Below are 21,591 nucleotides of genomic sequence, written 5' to 3' on the forward strand. Positions count from 1 at the left end.
ATTTTAATCCATTAATAATAATTTAGATTTAGTTTCAATGGCTTTATGATTTGACTTATTTTCTGGTATAATAGGTTTATTGTCTGTACACGGATAACTAAGTTTCCGATTATCATTGGAATCATCTTTATCATCAGATTTGAATTTTGATTTATATATTACACCGGATAATATAATAACTGTTACTAATCCAATTGTAATATATAATTTATAATTACTTCCAGCATTAGAAGAATCAGATGGATTATTATTCGAATCAATATCAGATAAAGTCTGTGATTCATTTATATCAGTTAATTTCTTTTTCTTAGCTTTTTTTAATTCTGAAGATCTTTTACCTAATTCTCTTGCCCATTTAATTTGTTTCTCGGATCTAGCCTGTTTCTTAACGCCATCACTCATTTATTTTAGTTAATTTTTGTTCTGATTCATTTTCTGTTTCGACGTTTGGTTGTAGTACATCTGTTTCGTTCTTGCCTGATTTATATTCCATAGGCTTGATGTTCGAAAATGTTATGACGCCAGTAGAAATTAATGTCATAACCGATCCTAATTGAAATGAAGCATAACCAACCCATTTTTGTAATTCAGTCATAACTAAATAGTCATTTTTCAAATCACTATATAATTTATTTTCATCATCAATTGGTATTAACTGGTTACATAACTTAGAATAACATTTGACAATACCATCTGAAATAGAAGCATTTATTCTAGCTAATCTTGCTTCTTCATAAATCTTAAAATATTTTATTACTTTATCGGGTTTCATAGCATCTAATTCTTGAAAAGTAATTATTTTCCCGATAAACTGATTACATTTCCCGCCAGCAATTAATAATTCTAGATGGTGTTTACAATATAAATAGTATTCATAATCAATATTGTTATTAACTTGAATAGAATTAGAAACAACTGTATCTTTATTATCACTTATTCCCAAATCATCTAATGTCTTTTCAATATCGGCATTATTCTTACTCGATTTCTTTGACATTTATATAGGATAAAAATAGCAAGAAAAATATTATAAGTATTCTGATACTAGATAGTTAAAGTTAAAGAATTCTAGTATTGACTACTGATACTAGCTATTTGAATTTAAAGAATTTCTATTTGAATCTATTCAAAATATAAAGTATTCTCTTTTGAAAAGAAAGTATTAAAAATATAATAGAATTCACTAGCTAGTTGAAGTTATTGTTTTTTATTATATTTTATTTAAATTAGGATTTAGATTATCTCACTACTATTGTTTATCTATAGGAGCAGTAATTATAACTGTCCAGATAAGCCATTTCGGATTCTCGATAAATAAATCCTAAAACTGAAAATAAATTCAAAGAAACGACTGGTGGAAATACTATTTCATAAACACACATATATTTTATTCTACAATCATTATCGATTTCCACATTCCTCACCGGGCGTTTGAGGCCCGGCAAGTTATGCGTGGAATGCAGGAATCAATAAAATACAATACAACATCTGTCACTGTGTGTCATTAACAACAGCTTAATGACGCAATTGACATTCCGACAAACGTAATGCATTGGAAGCCTATACAGTATGGCTAAACTGCTACATGTCTCATGAGTTGAAATATCCATTATTTCTGATTCCACATCCATCTATCTTCACTTTCTTGATTCAATGGCCTTCATTTTGTTATCTAAAAGATAAATATCTAGCGTAGAATAAAACTAACTTGAAGTTGTAGTTGTAAAATATTAATTACAACACTTAAACATGACCATTTGTGACGCATCTTACCAGGATAAGTTTTACATGTTTAACGTTTCCCGGCGCTTAATAACAACAAAAACAGTACTTACATTTATAACTGTAAACTCCTAAAATTGTGTTTATAGAGAGAATATCCTATACGTTCCTATGCTTATGTGCTGCGCGCTTATAACTGTCAGTTATTCACTAGCTAAACACTGTCTGAGCAACATATGTTCCTTCCTTTGTAATATAATTGATTAATCCTTTTCAACTGAAATAGCACATTCGATCAATATTCAAATGAGATACACCCTATTCAACTGAATATAACGTGCGACAGATGCTTTTGTAAACAACCTAATACAATTACATACAGGCGGTTTGACATAGATCGAGAGTAACCGGTTTTCTAAGCGTTTAACATTCAACGTATTTTTCATTATGTGTTGAATTCCATAATTCAACAAATGTCTTTGCTTTATCCAGTTGATCTAAATATAACTGTATATCTAGTTTGTTAGATTTAATTATATTTTCTTTCTTTTCAAGAGGTCTTAAATTTCTCCAGTTCCAGATTAGCTTCTTATTATAATCATCGCTCATGTCAAATTTAGAAATCGGCAACACATGATCAATATGAAAGTATTCACCATAATTATCTATATTCATTTTATCATCGAATTGATATATTATCCATGATTTGAGAAATTCATCTGTACAACCCAATAAATTAGATAGTGTTTCTGAATGTGTTTCTTTGTTGAATAATTGTGTTAATCTAGATCTTAAGCATTGTTTCAATCTAAAATTAAGATCTGTTTGATATCTTCCTCTCATATATTCTGCCATATAATAATTATAATGTTCTATATTATCTTCTCGGTATTGTTTGGTATATAGTTTAAAACAAGTTTTACAGCAATATTGAAAACCATCTTTGCTAATCTTACGCTTACTAAATTCTGTTAAAGCTAATTTATCTAATTCACATTTAGAACACTTCTTGTAGTATATATTTATAACACCAGTGTTATTTGTAATATTTATAGTTTGTGGTTGTTCTGGTTCCATTTATTATACATATTTTTTTACTGAAATTGATTTTAGAAGTTATTCATTTATATGTTATTCATGAATATATATGAATTATTTCAATAAAAGTTTATTAACACTTTTAATGTTTAAAAATCTAACTCATACAAATATAAATATTGAAATATGTTTAAAATATACCTATGTATTGGATACCCTATTAGATACCATATTAGATACCCTAATACCTGATACCCTATTAGATACCTTAAATACTTAAAACCCCCTTTTTTAATATAAATATTATTTATACAATTTTCAACCAATTTATTTTTATTTTTTCAACTAATATATGAATAAGTTTGAAAATAATAAAGGTTATCTATTATTACTGAGGTTTCAATATAAATTTAAAAAAGAAATATAATTTAAGGTATTTTCAAATAATACGTATTAGATATGTATTAAATATGTATTAAATACGTATTAGATACGTAATACTAATATATTAATATTAATACTTAAAACCCCCTTTTTTATTTACTATTATTTTATACAATTTTCAACCTTTATTACTTTTTGAGTGTTAGATAATTACTTTCTGAATCACTTTCATCATCACTCTCCAATTCACTATCAGACCCTAACAATTTATTCAAATTCTCTACCGAATTTTCTTCTTCAAATTCTCTATTACTTTTATACTTATTTTTCACCTTTTTTACCGAATCATCAATAGTTGTTTCATTGTTATGCTTATTCATCCAATCAAATTTATCATTATTTTCTACTTTATGTTTCATAGAATCTTTATTAGTGTTTGCTCCTAATATTTCATTTACAGTGTTTGATCCTAATATTTTATTAGCATCGGTTAAATCTAATTCATCTTTATTAGGTGTTGCTAATAAAAAAATCTTCATATAATTCTTTACCATTTACTTTTTTATTTGAAACAAATTTTGTAACATATCTAAATGGGTGTTCTATAAATTCTCTTAAACCAACGCGTTCTATAACATTAGTAATATGTGCATTTGTATTCATATGTTTATTCCAATTTGATGGAGCGTTTGAAAATTCACCTTTACAATAATCACAATAATTTCTATTTTCACTAACATTTAATATTATTGCATTATTATATGTAGAAGGTATTACATTATTAGATGTAGTAGGTATTACATTATTTGATGTAGAGGGTATTACATTATTAGATGTAGTAGGTATTACTTTATAAGATGTAGTAGGTATTACATTATTAGATGTAGAAGGTATTACATTATTATCAATTACATTACTTAAATTATCAACAACTTCACTTTTATTATTATATATTTCTATTAGTTTAGTTTTATAAATTTTGAAAATAGGATCAAATATCAAAGCTATATTACAAGGTATTACATAATATAAAACATCATTATTTTCATGTGTATCGATATATGGAATATGTTTATATACTTTACCTCCTTCCATTTATTATATATATTTTTATAAAAGTTAAAATTTTAATACATAACACTATCTAATTGTGAATTAACAATATTTAATTGTGCGTCAGATATAATATAAATGTGCATTTTGAAATTTAGACTTCCTTTTTTCTTTGTCATGAATAATTGTATTCCATCTTTAGTGTTTTGTAATTTTTTTCCAGAACCATGTAATGAATTATCCTCTGTTGTTCTAAAATCTAACCATAATGCATATTTATTACCGGTATAATAATCAATTTGATTAACATTACAATTTTCAGATGATTTCACTTTTTCATTCATAAAATGTTTTCTAATTTCTGGCCATTGATCTATCATTCTCATTCCTTGACAAAATATTTTATTTGCTATTCCTTCGATAGTTATTTCTACTTTTGTTATTTCAGGATTATAATACTTATCAACCTGTATTGCACCATTAGAATATGTTGCACTGGTAAAAAATATTAATATACCTTTAATAGATCTTCTTGGGAAGTTAAAATTCTCATTAATTATTTCATCATTTGCATTAATAGTTACAGTTTTAAATTTATCAATATAATCATATAAATGAAAATATATATGAAAATCCTTGATTGTATTTAGTTTGAATTATACTTGAAATATTTTCATCAGTTACTGTATCATATTCTAAACATATATTCGATAATTTATAACTCATATCTTTAACAACGCTAGATATTACAATTTCATTAACAGGAGCAAATGTTATTTCGAATATAACGTCTTCTTGAATTGCGTATTTATATAAAGGCGCATTATCATTTATCAATTCAAAGTCTAATGGAATTTTATATTTGCTTCCATAAATCTTTTTATCAAATTATCTGCGGTACGAGTTACTATTGCGTCATTAGCTTCTGATCTTAATTTATTTTGGTTTTCTGATTGGATTCCTTGAAATATCATATTATTTCTATTTTCTTTAGTTAACCATAAATCTTTATAATGCATAAATAAATTATAATCATCTAATGAGAAAACTGTTTCTGGACCAATCTTTATTGTTAACTTTTTAATCAAATATCTTCCAACATTATCGACAACATAATTATTATTATTACCGAGTACTTTTATATCGGCTGATAAATAAATACTATTTGGAACATAAAAAGTATTTTGTGTTAATCGAGGGATTCTAACATATAAAGTTTCATCAGGATTAATATTAGAAGGGTTATGAGTAATTATATGATGTGATCTTTCTGCTTTAATAGCATTAGATATTCTATGATTCTTAGAAGGATTGATGTAACTCCCACTCATTTATTTAACAAAAAAAATTAATTATTTATTTTTTATCATGTTTACTAGCCCAAAAATAATTGCACTTACAACTGTAATTAAAAATAAAATAATATGTTCAGCAGCAAAGTTAATAATGTTTCCTGCAGATTTCAATATAAAACCAACAATTGATGCAATAACTCCTGGTAATGCTGCAGCAGATTTTTTAGATAGTTCCCATAAATATTTTGCTAATTTCTTTAAACCATCCTTAACTTTATCTTGTATAGAATTATTATCATTCGGGGGTTTATCTGGTTTATTGGGAGTAGGAGTAGATTTTAAAGCATTTGATATTGCTAAACCTATTGTTGTGAATACCATAGTAACAGCTGTTAGAATTGAAAGAATTGTGATTCCTTCTAATTTAAATAACAATCTTATTCTATCTTTCAATGATATTTTAGAATTTGGTTTTATCAACAAATCTTTAAAAATAACTTTTAATTTTTTAATATGATTAAGATCATATGATTTTAATAATGTATCTCTTTCTTCTTTTTGTAATTCTATGTTATATTCTAAATCATCTATTTTTTTTACTAAAGCTAATTTTCTGCTTTCATAATCAGCTTCCTCTATTACTTGAAGATTTTTATTTAATTCTAATTGTCTTAATTCTTCATTTGCATTAGCTAATTCTTTTTCTAACATGGTTATTTTAGAAAATCTCATCTTAATATTAGCAATTTCACCAGCTGATATTTGTACACCTTTAATTTCTCTACGTGCTTTTTCAGGTAATATTTGTAATTGTTCTTCAGTTAAATCAAGTAATCCTTTTTCTAGTAAAGATTGTATTCGATTTATTCCAGTTTCAGAACCAGATGTATCTGATATACTATTCATCTCTTCTTCTGAATCTCTTAAACTATCAATTTGTTTTTCTAATGTTAATTGTAATTGACTTGCACCATTAACAATTGGTTGAGTGTCTCTTCTCGATGTTTCTGGTGTTGAAGTTCTTAATTTATCTAATCGATTTGCAAAATCTTCATCAGTTTCTGGATCAACATCAGTAGGATTTGGATTTGGATTTTTAAATGGTGAATATTTGTTAATATCAATATTAGGAATTGGTTCTTCTTTATTTATTCTGTCGAGTGCATTCCATATAATTCTGAGAAATTCTCTACCACCTTTTGAACCTTCAATTGTAGATAATGCTCGCATTCCAGGTTCAAATATATTTTCTTGACCCATTCTAGATAATTGAATTGATACAGTATTCCTATTTAATTCAAGATTATAATACCATGAATCATTTTTAAATTCTAAATTATTCGTGAAATATGGGTCATCTTTAAAAATTTGTTCTACAACATCTTCAGTATCAATTTCATCTATTACAACTTTTGGTAATAATTCGTTAACAATTGTATCTGTTACTCTAGATTTCATTTTATATAATTCCATATGTTTATCAGGATATTTTTCTTGTTGTTCTACTAATAGTTCCATAAATTCTTTTCTTTCTGTTCTAGTTGAAATTCTACCACTTTCAGGAGCTTGTAAATATTTAATTAATTTTTCACGTAATTCGGAATTAATTCCATCATAATCATCATCATAATCATCATCTTCACCTAAATTAGTATTATATTCTGTTTTATTATCATTACTAAAACTTGTTTCACTAAAATCAGGTGGTTGTTCATCACTTATACCAGGTTCATCTAAAGGATCCATTGGAATATCTTCTCCACCTTCTGCCATTTACATAATAAAAAATTAATTAAAATTTAAAATATAATATTCCTCCGATTACAATTCCTATACAAGTTATAGCTAATTTAGCATTTTCATGGGATTTATTATCATTATCAGTTTTAATTATATCATGTTGAATAATATCAGTTTTAATATATTCTGATGTATTGTAATCTTTTATTTTAGAATCATTATTTAAGTTAATATTATTAGTTTTAGTTTCAGTTGATTGAATATGTTTTTTATTTTTTTCACCTTCCATTAATTTTGGAGCAGTGAAAATCTTTTTATTTATATCATTTAATCCAAATGAATTATTTATTGTTGCAGTTTTAATTAGATTATTATATTATTAGATTATTGTTTCCCATCTTTAATACTAAATCATTAGAAATAATAAATAGATTAGGGCCTATACAATAATTTAATCTAATATGTGATTTATCTAGATAATTTTGATATCTTACAATGTTTTCTGGAATCGATCTATTTTTATCATTATGAATGGAATCTTCAAATAATACTTTGAATTGTTTCTGCGCATCGAATGAAGTGTTATCATTTCCAATTATTGGGGATCTTGTTTCAACTTGCGCACCTAAAATACATATCAAATAAGTTCTAATAGATTGCTTTATTCTTTGTATTCCAGCTTTAGTAAAACCTTCACTATTTTCTAAAATGAAATTAACCCAACCATTATTGTTTTGTTGTTGTATATTATTATAATATTTTGGTAATTCATTCCAATTTAGTGTTCTTATATCTGAATTTGTGATTATTTTTCCAAATTCTTTAGTATATAATATTCCTAATCCACCCATTGTTCCAATTTTTGCTCTAAAATCTTTATTTGAATTAATATTAAATTCATTAGATATTTTATAAAACTTAGAAAAATTAATATTATTATTCAATTCTTTAAAATATTTTGAACCTGGTAAAGGACATTCTAATTCATCTAATATTAATTTTATTTGAAAATAAGTACGAAATCTAAAAAGTGATAACATCAATGGTAAACTTGGTTTGTTTAAATGATCATTCCAACTAATTCCACATCCTGTTGTCGCGCAATAAACAGCAAAATTTAATTGGTTCTGCCAATACTTCATATTAGATTTTAATAACCATTGTTTTGCCTCATTTAAATTTTTGAAATTAATTGTATACACATGAAATATATTTTCCATCTTTACATGAAAATTATTACTTTCAGTAACATAAATATATAAATTAATTAATGAATTTAAAACTTCATTTCTATATGTAATATCTTTATTAAAATCTATTGCTGGAATATTATATTTAATTGATTTATTATATTGGAAAGCTTTTGGAAAACTATCTGCCATTTATATAACTAAAAAATTAATAATTTATTAATTCTTTTAATAATTTATCTTGTTCTTCAACTGTTATATGGCCATTTAAACTTATTATATAATCTAGTGTATTCTTTAATATATTAATTTCTTTTATATTAGTTTTAATTTTTTCTTTATTACTTTTTATATTTAATTTTGAACTTATACCAGTTAAAACACTTGATGATAATCCTAACACACCAATTGATATAGCTAAAGGTGTTAATGGACTGAATATTGCTAGAAATGTTATTACAGAACTAATTGTAACCGAACCGCTGATAATAAGATAATATATAATTTTACTTTTTAAATATTTTTTCTTTTTTATCTTTAAGTCACTTTCAAATTCTAATATTTGTTTTTCTAAATATATTTTTAATTTAGTTTTATTTATATCATGAGGAATAATATCAATATTATCAACTTTATCTTCCATTTATTTAGAAAAAAAAATTACTAATTAGTAAACTTATAAGCAACAAATATAACAATAACTGTTCCACCTAAAATCCAAATTATTTCATATTTCTGTTGTTCTTTACTTGGGGTATAATAATCTGATAATTTAGGTTTGTATAGATGTAATTTTTCTTTATTGGTTACCGCGATATATAAACTCATTGCATCATCAACTGATTGAAAATCTCTATGTGAAATCTTCTGATCATATAATTCCTTGTTAATATAATCCGTATAGTTTTGTCTTTTTTCTCTATATTCTTCTGCTGCTTTATTATATTTTTCTAATGCTAAGTTATGTCTTTTTTGTTCTGTTAATGAACCATTTTTATCAATATGCTTAAATAAATAACCACCACCAGTAAATGCTGAAGCGTTAACAATTGCCGATCCTATAATAGTTATAACTGCAGAAGCCATTTATTTAGTAAAATAATTATGTATTTATATGGGAGGAATATATTTTTGTTTTTCCAAATAATCAATAGTTAAATTAGATAAAGTAACTGCTAATGTTTATTTTAAAATATCATTTATATCAAATCTATCAACATTAACACTTCCCATTTTAAATACTTTTTTTAATACCATTGAATAACCAACGGTTCCAACTGATAGTAAGGCTTCATTATATAATCCAGTTATTATCCACTTATTATCACTCATTTATTTATCAAAAAAATTACTATCATCAAAATATTTAGTTAACTTATTTATGATTAATTCAACATTTATTTCATTACTAGTTTCATTTGTATATATTTCAATTATTATTTTTTTAATATCATCGATGATAAAATCTTCATCTAATTCATAAAATCTTAAAGATTCTCTAATTAAATTAGTAATCTTTTCTACATTTAAAATTTCTTTATCTATTGTTTTTTCATACTCAAATGTTGTTTCATTAGAAAATGTAATATTTTTGATATGTGTAATTACATCATTAACGTTAAATTTCATTTCTTCTCATGTTTAAAATCAAACCCAAAACATATACTCGGTCCAACAGTTATATTCATTTATATAGTGAAAAAAATTACTCTCTACATCTTATAACTAATTCATAAATTACAGGAAAGTTATTCAAATCAATTAAATATCCATTGTGATTTCTTATTTCTAATCTAAAATTATTAAATTTAGGAATGCATGGTTTGAAATCACATTCTGTTAAATTATTATTTATTTGTGTTCCAAATTGTTTAACATTTTTTAATGGTAAAATATTTAATATACTAGAATTACAAATTGTATCTTTAGTTGCTTCGAATGTTTTTGTAGGCTCGATTAAATTGCAATAAATATAAAAGTGTGTAAAAGGTATTATATTTGAATTACCATCTACGTTTCCTGTAACAGTATCTGGTGCAATTCCTAACAGTTTAGCTATAGGTTTTTTTTACCATAAATGCATGTTGACTTTCATCATATACCTTTATTTTAATTTTATTTGTGCTATCACTTTTTATAAATCTAATTAAAAATTTATCTTCTCTTCTAATTTTCAACCGTGCTCTTCGATTAATTTCTTGAGCTAATGTTTCTAAATTATATAATCCTGGTTTTAAAATTATATGAAACCATTTATCTATATTTCCAATATGAGTTAAAAAAGTATTATCTTCAATAGTTTTATCCGTTATATTATAAAAAGAATTACATAAACTTATACTAACTAATTTTAAATCTACACAATTTTTATATTCCCTATCTAATTGAACTAGTAAATTATGAGATTTATAATTTGTAAGTTTTCTAGAATCAACAAATATTCTGTATTCTTTTAATTCTACCATTTATTTTACATATTTTCTTATTCGAAATCTATTTCATGGTGCCCTTTTTCATTCTTACCTTTGTATACGAAATAGAAATCTCCAGAACATAATTCTTCTAAGTCTTCACTTGATAATCTATGAAATCTATCCGGTAAATATGTTCTGAATTTATATGTATTTCCTTTTAATCCTTCATATTCTAAGTGTATAACTAATTTATCTCCATAGTTATTAGTAACTGTATCAATATTTGTAATTAGATATTTCTTATGAATTGTTAATTCTGTTAACTTTTTGAATTTATAATCTACAGATTTTACATTTGTTATATCTTTAATTCTATCTAGAAATAATTTGTTGTTCTCACTGTGTATTTGTTTACTCTCCATTTATAATACATATTTTTATTAAAATTTGATTAACACGTTAGAATTCTTTTCATTATCTCGTTCTCTTTTGTTTCTTCTCTTTTAAATTTTAAGTATTCATCTAAATTACAACCATAAGCAACTGTATGAATTCCATCATCTAAAATATATCTTTTATCATCAAATGGGTTTAGACTAATCTTTTCAATTTCTTCAATAAATATTTCATGATCTTCAGATCTTAAACATCTCATCTTATGTTTTCTAACTTCTTCATTGAATATACAATTGATGTAATCTTTGAAATGAATATTCTTTTCTACTACACTTTTGGTTATTCCTTTTAACTTTTTAGCTTCATGTTCTTTAGTTTTATATGAATACATTTTAGATCTAATACCTATGAACTCTATCATTTCTTCACCACCTAATTCATCTTTGAATTTACCGGGAACTTTTTTATTATCATTGCTAAACAATTCATGATCTTTAGGATAATTACTGAAATCAAAATGATGTTTTAATGTTTTTAAATCATCTGTTATGTTATCAGTTTTTATCTTTAATATGTAACTGTCGGTATCAAAATATAATATTTCTATATGTTTTTCTCCAAAAAGTGGTTGTAATACATTATAATAGAATTCATACATTAGTAATTTTGATAATTCTAAAACTGAAGCGCCAACATAGATTGGTTTATTAAATTTCATTGATGTTCTTCTCATTTTAACTGCAGCTAAATTTTCATCAAATAATCTGTTACCAATGAACTTAGGATATGATTGTAAATGTCTAATTCTTTTACCATTACTAACTAACTCAATATCATTTCTATTTCTAATATTTTCACAAGTCTTACCATAGAATGCATTATTCATTAACTTGAAGAAATCTTTCTCGAAATCAGTTTTAGCTTCAGTTCTCTGTTTGGTGTTAAAATCTATATATTTTTCTAACCACTTAGATTGGCTGAATGAAATATATCTATGTACTTTTTTTAGAATCATTCCTTGTTTTAGATAAAACTTTAACATTCTATAATGTACTACATAATTATATTTATCTTCTTGAGTTACCATTAACTTTTCTGTATGAATATGATTTTCGGGTTTAATTCTTTTTTGATAATTTGATAATTCTTCATGAGTTACAGTTTTATGTTCGGGACAGTAAGCTAGATTTCTAGATTTAAATTTTTTATCATCAGGATATTCTAAATCTACAACAAAGAAGTAACCAGTATCTGAATCATCTGCAATATCTAGGATTCTTTTCTTCCAATCAAATTTATCATTATTTTCATGTTGTAAAACTTCAGTTAATTCAAATACTCCATAAGGTTGTGGTTCCATCATTGCCCATCCATAAAGATTATTTGCATCTATATATAATAACTTATATCCAGGGTTATCATTTACATTGAAATATCTATCCCCTCCTCCTCTTATAGATTTTTCAAATAATAATAATTGATCTATATTTGTTAACAAATCCACTTTTATATCTGTAAATTTTAATCCACAATCCCATGTTAAACATGGACTTGAATAACAATGACATGGATCAATATTAAAATATTTTAGGTTTACATCTCTAAACCTTTCGAATATATCGGTTAATAATAATACATCTGATTTTAGATATAAATCTACTAATTGTCCATGATTTTCTATTTTGAAATGATTCCAAATATTCAATGTTAGACTTAATTATAGACTTCATCTTTAACATATTCATTTTCCTTCATTCTTTACCTTCTTCTGTCATTATAATTTCTATATTTGTATTCAATAATTTACTAAATCTTATTTCATATTCAATTAATAAGTCATAAAAATGATTGATAACATTTTCATTTCTGTAATGATAATATTCACTTTCAATTAGTTCTGGATAATCAGATTTTATATATAACCCGAAAGTTGCAGCTGATTGATGAATCTTTTTAATAGTATTTGTTTTTGGTGGTTCATCTGAAAAATCATTTTCATTAGAATTTAATTTCTTTCTTTTATAATATATTTCTTTTCTATCTTGATCAGTTTATTCTTTATTTAATGATTCAAAATCTCCATATATTACAAATGGAACTTTATTTTTGTAATCATATTTTTTGAATTCTAATATTTTATCTTTTTCATTTGGTAAAACTAATTTACAATAATCATGATTTTCACATAATTGTTTATGATTTAATAATGTACTTTCATTACTGAATCTATGTAAACATTCTCTACATAGATATATTTTATTATGGTGATCACTTTCTGTTCTAAAGAATAAATCTATTTGTTTAATCCACATATAATGATTCTCATAATATAGTATATCTAAAACATCGTTTGAATCATAATCTTTTGATAGATATAAAGGTTCTAATGTATAATGTTTTATGTTGTTACCTTTTGTATTTGGTAATTTGATTAAATCAAATACATTTATCTTTATATTATTATCTCTTTCTATTTTTGGGATGTTTTTAATTATAACAGGATACTTATCTATCTTATAATTATTTTCAAATGGTTTATAATGAGTTAATCTATAAGTATGTTTATTATAATCTTCAACTGGGTGTAAACAACTTATTATAGCCCATAGAAAACATTTATCATCTTCATTTTGTACATTTATTACAGCATTAGTTTTAAATGGTAGTTTAATATAACTCGATGCTTCAATATCTGGTTCTTTATAATATGATACAATATTTTCATGAATTGGTTTTGATTTAGTTAACTTATTATATTTTGTGTTATAAACATGTAAAGTCATAAATATTATCTCATCAAATATTAAACCAGACCCTTCAAAATATTTCTCTTCTATTTTAGTTTTTACTTCATTATAACATTTATCTAATTTATCATCTATATGTTGTTTATATATAATATGTTGTGAATGAGAATTTATATTATATATTGGTTTATCTTCAGATTTTATAAACTTTACTTTAGAAGATATACTAATTTTAGGATATTCAACATCAGTTATTATTTTTATTATTTCTTTCATATTTTCTAAATGTTTTTTATTTTCTTCTAATGTTTTTCCTTTATGAAATTTAAACTCAATAGCTGCTGGCCCAACATCACTTTTAAATGCTTCGGTTATCTCTATATCTTTTTTATTATCTAATGAATTAATATATATTTTCTTACATCTTCCATGTATTGTCTTTTATTGTTTAATTTATTTTTTATGCTTTTAATTGTCTTCTGTTCCTTATCATTATCTTTATCAAAATAATCTTCACCTAAAATAACATAATTCATATTTCTAATATGACTTTTAGATTTTAAATGTTCATTATAATATCTTTTATCACTGAATGATTGATTACATGTATCACATTTATATATTTCTTTTTCATTCTTTAATTCATCTAATTTAGTTTCTAATATATCATCTTTATATTCTAGTTTCAATTTATTCTCTAAATGTGTTTTAGTTTTATTGTGTCTTGCTTTTTGGGATTTATCTATATTGATATTACATGTTGGACAGTAGTACTTATTTGCTTCCATTTTAATACTAAAATTTTTATTAAAATTGATTTTAGAAGTTCAATGATTTATATCATGTATTATTTCAATCACACTTTACTAACACTTTTAATGTTTAAAAATCTAACTCATACAAATATGAATATTGAAATAATGTTTAAAATATATCTATATATCTATTCTATAAGAGCTTACACTTTTATATTGAATAATCTGTCAATTTAAATGTTATTCATATACATGATTATTTTAAGAGTAATGGGGATAATAGGCTTTCAGGTTAAAGGTTGAACGGGCGGGTGAGTAAAAAATGAAAAAAATGAAAATAATTACAATTTCTACTTGAATTAGGAGTGAAACTCATAAAAATGAAAAATAAATTCGAGTGTGAGAATTTATTTTTCATTTTTATGAGTTTCGCGAGTAATTCAAGTAGAAATTGTAATTATTTTCATGTTTTTCATTTTTACGAGCTCGACCGTTCGACCTTTGGCCTGAAAGCCTATTATCCCTATTATTCATAATTGACGAATTCGGCTACAAAGTGAAAGTAAAGAAAAGAAACCAGTGAAAGATAAGATGCAGTCATTCGGTCTAGAAGTACTTGCGGAAGCAGCACAAATGAGAATAGATAAGCCAGAAGAAGCCCTCAGCTTAAGAAGTGGAGCCTCATCATGTCACTCCACGTCGTCTGCTTTCCTGAAAATGCGTATGCAGCTCGCAGCAAAGGCGGCGAGACATGAAACAGAGTTAAAATTCCTACGTTTTGAATCTGAAAAGAAATTTAAGAAACTCAAAGAAGAAGAGGAAATACGGCAGATGACGTTACGTAAGGAGCTTGCCTGTGCACAAGCCGAACTGAACGCCATAGAAACTGTCGTATCAGAGGGTCATCGTAGCCAGGCAAGATCGATCAAAAGCAGCGAGAAGGTACAGCAATGTCTTACATCGGACCATCAGCCGTTCGATTCATTAGAAAGGGAAGATAAGGCACTAGTAAAAACTCCTCTAGAGCCCCAGAGAGTAGAATTAAGAACTTTAGAACATACGAAAGACACACTCAGTAACTGTCAGAACTATCGATCATACGACGATCAAGTGCCTGATACAAGTCTGGAAAATGTCGTTAATTCGAAATTAACGCCTACAGCACCTACATTCACTCTGTTTGTAGATCACAGCCGTATAGAAAATATTAGCAATAATATCATCCCCGCCAAACAGATTACTCCGGTAGCCATTACCTCCGAATTAAGTTCTGTTGTGCGGTATTTGAATCGACCCAACTCCGAAATAGCGAAGTTTGGAGGCGATCCGACCCAGGAAGTTCATCGGACAGTTTAACAGTAGGATCGTCAGCAATACGGAAGAACCAGAAGAACTGATAGGTTTCCTGGAACAGTACACTACAGGGGAACCGAACAAGATCGTTTCGGGATTCGCTCAGCTGGACGCGGTTCAAGGGTATAATGCTGCTATGACCGAATTGGAAGAAAGATACGGTAATGCCGAAGTAATCGCGACGGCGTACGTAAACAAGGCATTAAAGTGGCCACCAGTTAAAGCCGATAACCCAAAATCACTCGACGACTACTCCTTATTCCTAATGGAGTGTAATAACGCTATCAAGGCCAACGCTAATGCCATCCGGCTACTCGAATTTCCAGAGAATATGAAACGTCTGGTTGGGAAGTTATCGTTCCATCTCCATGATAGATGGCGAAACATAGTACTTACCAACAAGGAGAGGTCGCGACCTTCAACATTTGAGACACTGGTAGATTTTGTTAAAAGAGGGCTAAGAAAGCTATTGATCCTGTCTATGGTCGCGCTGCTCTCTCCCATATAGTACCAAGCTCGAGCGTGGACAAGAATAGACTAAGGAGACCGACTTTCCCAGCGGGCAGCACTCAGACATCCTCAGATCAGAAGAAGAGAACCTGTTCCTTTTGTCAAAAACCAGGACATCAGATAGGATCCTGTTTTAAATTTGCAGACAAACCGCTAAATGAGAAGAGAGAGATTTTTCAAGCCAAAGGACTTTGTTTTGATTGCGGTCAATCTGGCCACATTGCGGCCAAATGCACCGACCGGATGACAAAGGACTTTGTTTTGATTGCGGTCAATCTGGCCACATTGCGGCCAAATGCACCGACCGGATGAAATGTGCCAAATGTGGAAAACAACATCTAACTTCATTCCACAGCGAGACGCCAAGCATACCAAAGGAACCAAAAGAACCTCCGCCGAAGCTGAATGAAGACGAACCGCCAAAACCAAGTGGAGCAACTATCTCCGTCGATACAGAAAACATACACGGTACCATGGCAATCATTCCAGTTCGTCTCCGGCTTAAAGGTGGCATCAAAGAAATAGAAACCTATTGCTTCCTAGATCCAGATAGCTCGATATCGTTTTGTCGAACCGACCTCGTAGAAGAACTAGGAGCTAGTAAGAAACCTCAACGTCTAAACATTGGAACTGCTAATCATCCTGATGGTAAACCAGTAAAGACTAACAAAGTAAACGGACTCGAAATCCTCGAACTTTCATCTAATGAGGCCGTCACTCTCCCGACCATGTTTTCGTTAGACGAGCTGCCAGTTTCGGAAGATCATATGCCAACTAAGGACGAAATAGCTGAGTGGCCCCACCTGGACGGTATCCATATGACAAGAAGATTAGGAAAACCAGTTGGCCTAATGATCGGCAGCAACGTTCCTGACGCATTCACGCCTCTCGAGATTCGCACTGGTCCAGCCGGTAGTCCATATGCCACACGTTCACGGCTCGGCTGGATTACGTGGAACATAACCAGAATGGATCAACGGTCAGGAAGTAAACCAGTAAACCGAACATGGAACACTGAAGAGTCGGATTTGAAATTCATAGAGTCCAGGTTAAAAGAAACATTTAACTTCGATTTTCCGGAGAAAAGAATAAATGATAAAAAGGAGTGGTCACATGAAGACCAGGAATTCATGAATACAATTCAGAAACGCATCACATTTAGAGACGGACACTATGAGATCCCACTGCCGCTTAAAAGCAACGTAAAGCTCCCATGTAACAAGTCGCTGGCAGTATCATGTCTGAACAGTCTTAAAAGAAAATTACTTAATGACGAAAAACTATGTAACGAATACAATGAATTCATGAATAAAATAATCGAGAAAGGATTTGCTGAAATCGTACCGGCTGATGAGATGGAGAACGAGAACTCTTGGTACTTGCCACACCACGCCGTTCGCCACCCGAGGAAACAGAAATTACGTGTTGTCTTCAATGGAGCGGCTAAGTACCAAGGCGTGTGTCTAAACGATGTGCTAATGCAGGGACCAGACCTGACGAACAATTTAATCGGCGTCTTACTACGATTTCGACAGTGGCCCGTGGCAGTGTCTGCAGATATAGAGTCAATGTTTTATCAGGTGCGGGTTCCAAAGGAAGATTCGAATTTGTTAAGATTCCTGTGGTGGAAAGACGGAAGATTAGATACAGAACCTATATGCTACCGAATGGTCGTCCACATATTTGGAAGTGTTTCTTCCCCCACATGCGCTAACTTGGCCTTAAGGGCTACAGCAGAAAATGCCGACGATCATTACGATACTGAATCTCGCCAGACCATCCTCAAGTCGTTCTATGTAGACGACTGTCTCAAATCCTTTAAGTCTGACCAGAGAGCAACAGAAGTACTCAGCGATACTAAGGAGATTTGCGCTGACGGTGGATTTCGGTTACACAAGATCCTAAGCAACAGTCGGGATGTGATGGAATCCTTCTCCAGTGAGGAATGGCATAAAGTAGATCTAGACCTAGAACAACAACTGCCCACCGAACGTGCTTTGGGCGTGTCTTGGGACCTAGAAACGGACAATTTAACGTTCCAGATCTCAATAGATAAGAACAAGCCTATCACACGAAGAGGCATATTGTCAACAGTCAGCCCTGTCTATGACCCGCTAGGACTAGCCAGCCCGTTTATCTTGCCTGCCAAGATATTGCTGCAAGAACTGAGAAACCATGGTTGGGATGAAGAGGTCAGCGAAGCACAAAGAATCAGATTCACAACCTGGTTAGAGAATCTCGCTACTCTAGAAGAAATAAAGGTGCCAAGATCCCTCACAACTAGCTGTGAAAATTCGACAAAACACGAACTGCGCTATTTTTCGGATGCCAGTGAGAGTGGCTATGGTGTGGTATGTTATTTAAGATCTGTAGCCATCAACGGTGAAACAAACTGTACATTTATGATGTCGAAATCGAGAGTATCACCTTTAAAAAAGATCACGATTCAGCGCCTAGAACTTACGGCAGCTGCGATTGCAGTTCGAATGAACACAGCGATTCAAAAGGAAATCGAGCTAGAGATCAGCGATGTTAAGTACTGGACAGACAGCAAAACTGTATTGAGATACATATGTAACGACACAGCCAGATACCAGACGTTCGTAGCCAATCGAGTGAACACGATCAGAGAAGGCAGTAATAAAGAACAATGGAGATACGTTCCATCTTCACTGAATCCGGCAGACCTGGCCTCCCGTGGCGTCAGTCCAGGAAATACTATTTTATCAGAGAGATGGTTCAGCGGTCCAGCGTACCTGTACCAGGCTGAGACAGATTGGCCAGTAGATTCGATAGATAGATCCACTTGTGACGACGACGTCGAAATAAAGAAAACCAAAATGGTCGGATCAACTATTAGCAAAGATGAACCAGTCCACCCTATAGAGCGGTTAGCCGAACATTATTCATGTTGGTGGAAGCTTAAACGAGCTGTGGCTTGGTTGATCCAGTGTAAAAAGCGACTTCGCAACAAAGTTCTTGGCTCCGATAGGCCTGCTGGCGTAAAAATGTATCTTACACCGACCATGTTGGACGAAGCGGAGGAAAATATCGTGAAGTATGTTCAGAAATCTAGTTTAGGAACGGAGGTCACAAACCTGTCCAGTGAGCTTAGTCGTGTTACAAAAAGAAGTCCGTTGCACAATTTGGATCCTTATATGAAAGATGATATTATTCGTGTTGGTGGGCGACTTAGCCGTGCATCCATTCCTTACCAGGAAAAGCACCAGATTGTCCTTCCTAAGTACCACCGCGTATCTAGTTTGATTATTGAAGATGCTCATAAAGCCACAGGTCATATGGGTAAAAACTCTATCTTAGCGTACATCAGAAAGAAATTTTGGATTATTCATGCGGGAGGTATGATCAAGTCAATTACGTCTAAATGCGTTTTATGTAGAAAATACAACGGAAAGAAGGCTAACCAGAAGATGGCTGACGTGCCAATCGATCGGCTCGCATCCGATCAGCCTCCATTTACGAACACGGGGATTGACTATTTCGGTCCGATCGACATTAAAAGGGGTCGAAGTAGTGTCAAACGATATGGAGTCGTGTTTACATGCATGACCTGCAGAGCTATACATCTCGAGTCCGCGTCTTCTCTCGAGACGGACGCATGTATAAACGCGATAAGAAGATTTATAGCTCGCAGAGGTGCGGTTAAGCGAATTCGATCCGACAACGGCACAAATTTGGTCGGCGCTAAATCCGAAATGAAACGTGCGTTAGACGACCTCGATCAAGAAAAACTTACTCGGTTTTGTTCGAAGAATAGTGTAGAATGGGTTTTTAATCCCCCGCTCGCGTCTCACGTCGGAGGCATTTGGGAGCGAATGATTAGATCGGTGAGAAAGATCATGTTTCACCTGCTACGCGATCAATCGAAAAGTGTGGACGACGAGTTGCTGAATACCGTTCTCTGCGAAGCGGAGATGATTCTGAACAATCGCCCCCTGTACGAGCTGGAGAGTGGCAACCCGAATGATCCCCAGCCACTGACTCCCAACTATTTGTTGTTAGTGCAGCCGAAATCGGATTTTCCTGTTGGAACATTTAAGAGAGAAGACAGTTATTCCGTACGTAGGTGGCGTCAAGTACAGTATTTGGCCCAGATGTTCTGGAAAAGGTGGGCAGAAGAGTACATGCATACTCTCCAAGTTCGGTCTAAGTGGAATCGATCCCGCCGAAACGTAACCGTGGGCGACGTAGTGCTCATAATGGACACTGGGCAACGGAATTCGTGGGTAGCCGGTCGCGTAACAAGTGTCGAATGCGATTGTTAAGGATTCGTACGAGCCGCCTCCATTAAAACCTAAACCAGCAATTTCCGTCGACCCGTTGATAAATTGTGTTTTTTGGTCGAGGCTGCGGTAAAATAATCCGTTTAACCTGACAATCTAATGATCCAGTAACGTTTTATTATACAAGTAGACATAGATTAGCACCGGGTTTAAATAGCTCATATATTGTCTTTATTGAGAGCCATCAAGTTGGTGATTATTAGATGGAACTCTGTATTGTGACCTGTCATAAGATTCATTATTCTAACATGTGCACTCAGCACATAGTAGTTTTTAGTTAGTTCGAGTTAGGTATATATTCTAAAATTCTGTCGAAGTAATTATTGGTCTACAGACTCCTTTTATAGAATACTTTTGAGAGTTTTATAGAATACTTTTGAGAGTTATGTAGGCTCACCATAATTAATGTGCTAATGCTTATGGTAATTAAGGCTATGGTGTAATTTTGTATCAAGGTACTTCTTATCTATGAACGTTAACTTTTATAGCTAAAGCCGTTTGTTTGGCTTAAATTTTTTAGTTTAAGTTTAAGTGTACTATTACACATTCTGTACTAGACGCATTTACCTATTGTTTGTTTGTCATAGGTGATTTCCTATTGGAAGGGTGGTATGTTGCGGCAAATGCGCCCTCTTTGTATCGTTGTGGGTAGTTTCGTGTGTTTTGGACGAGTTTTGTTGAAAATTAGTA

The 21,591-nt window shown here is 30.0% G+C and overlaps 1 protein-coding gene across 1 annotated transcript; it reads left to right on the forward strand.

Moving 5' to 3' along the window:
- The first annotated feature begins 16,827 nt into the window (after window positions 1-16,827).
- LOC141904335 (uncharacterized) lies at window positions 16,828-20,883 on the forward strand. Its single transcript, XM_074792921.1, has one exon. It carries the CDS (start codon window positions 16,828-16,830, stop codon window positions 20,881-20,883), a length of 4,056 nt encoding a protein of 1,351 aa, XP_074649022.1.
- The last annotated feature ends 708 nt before the right edge of the window (window positions 20,884-21,591 follow it).

The sequence above is a fragment of the Tubulanus polymorphus genome, chromosome 4, assembly GCF_964204645.1.
Source record: "Tubulanus polymorphus chromosome 4, tnTubPoly1.2, whole genome shotgun sequence".
In the NCBI taxonomy this organism is placed as follows: Eukaryota; Metazoa; Nemertea; class Palaeonemertea; order Tubulaniformes; family Tubulanidae; genus Tubulanus; species Tubulanus polymorphus.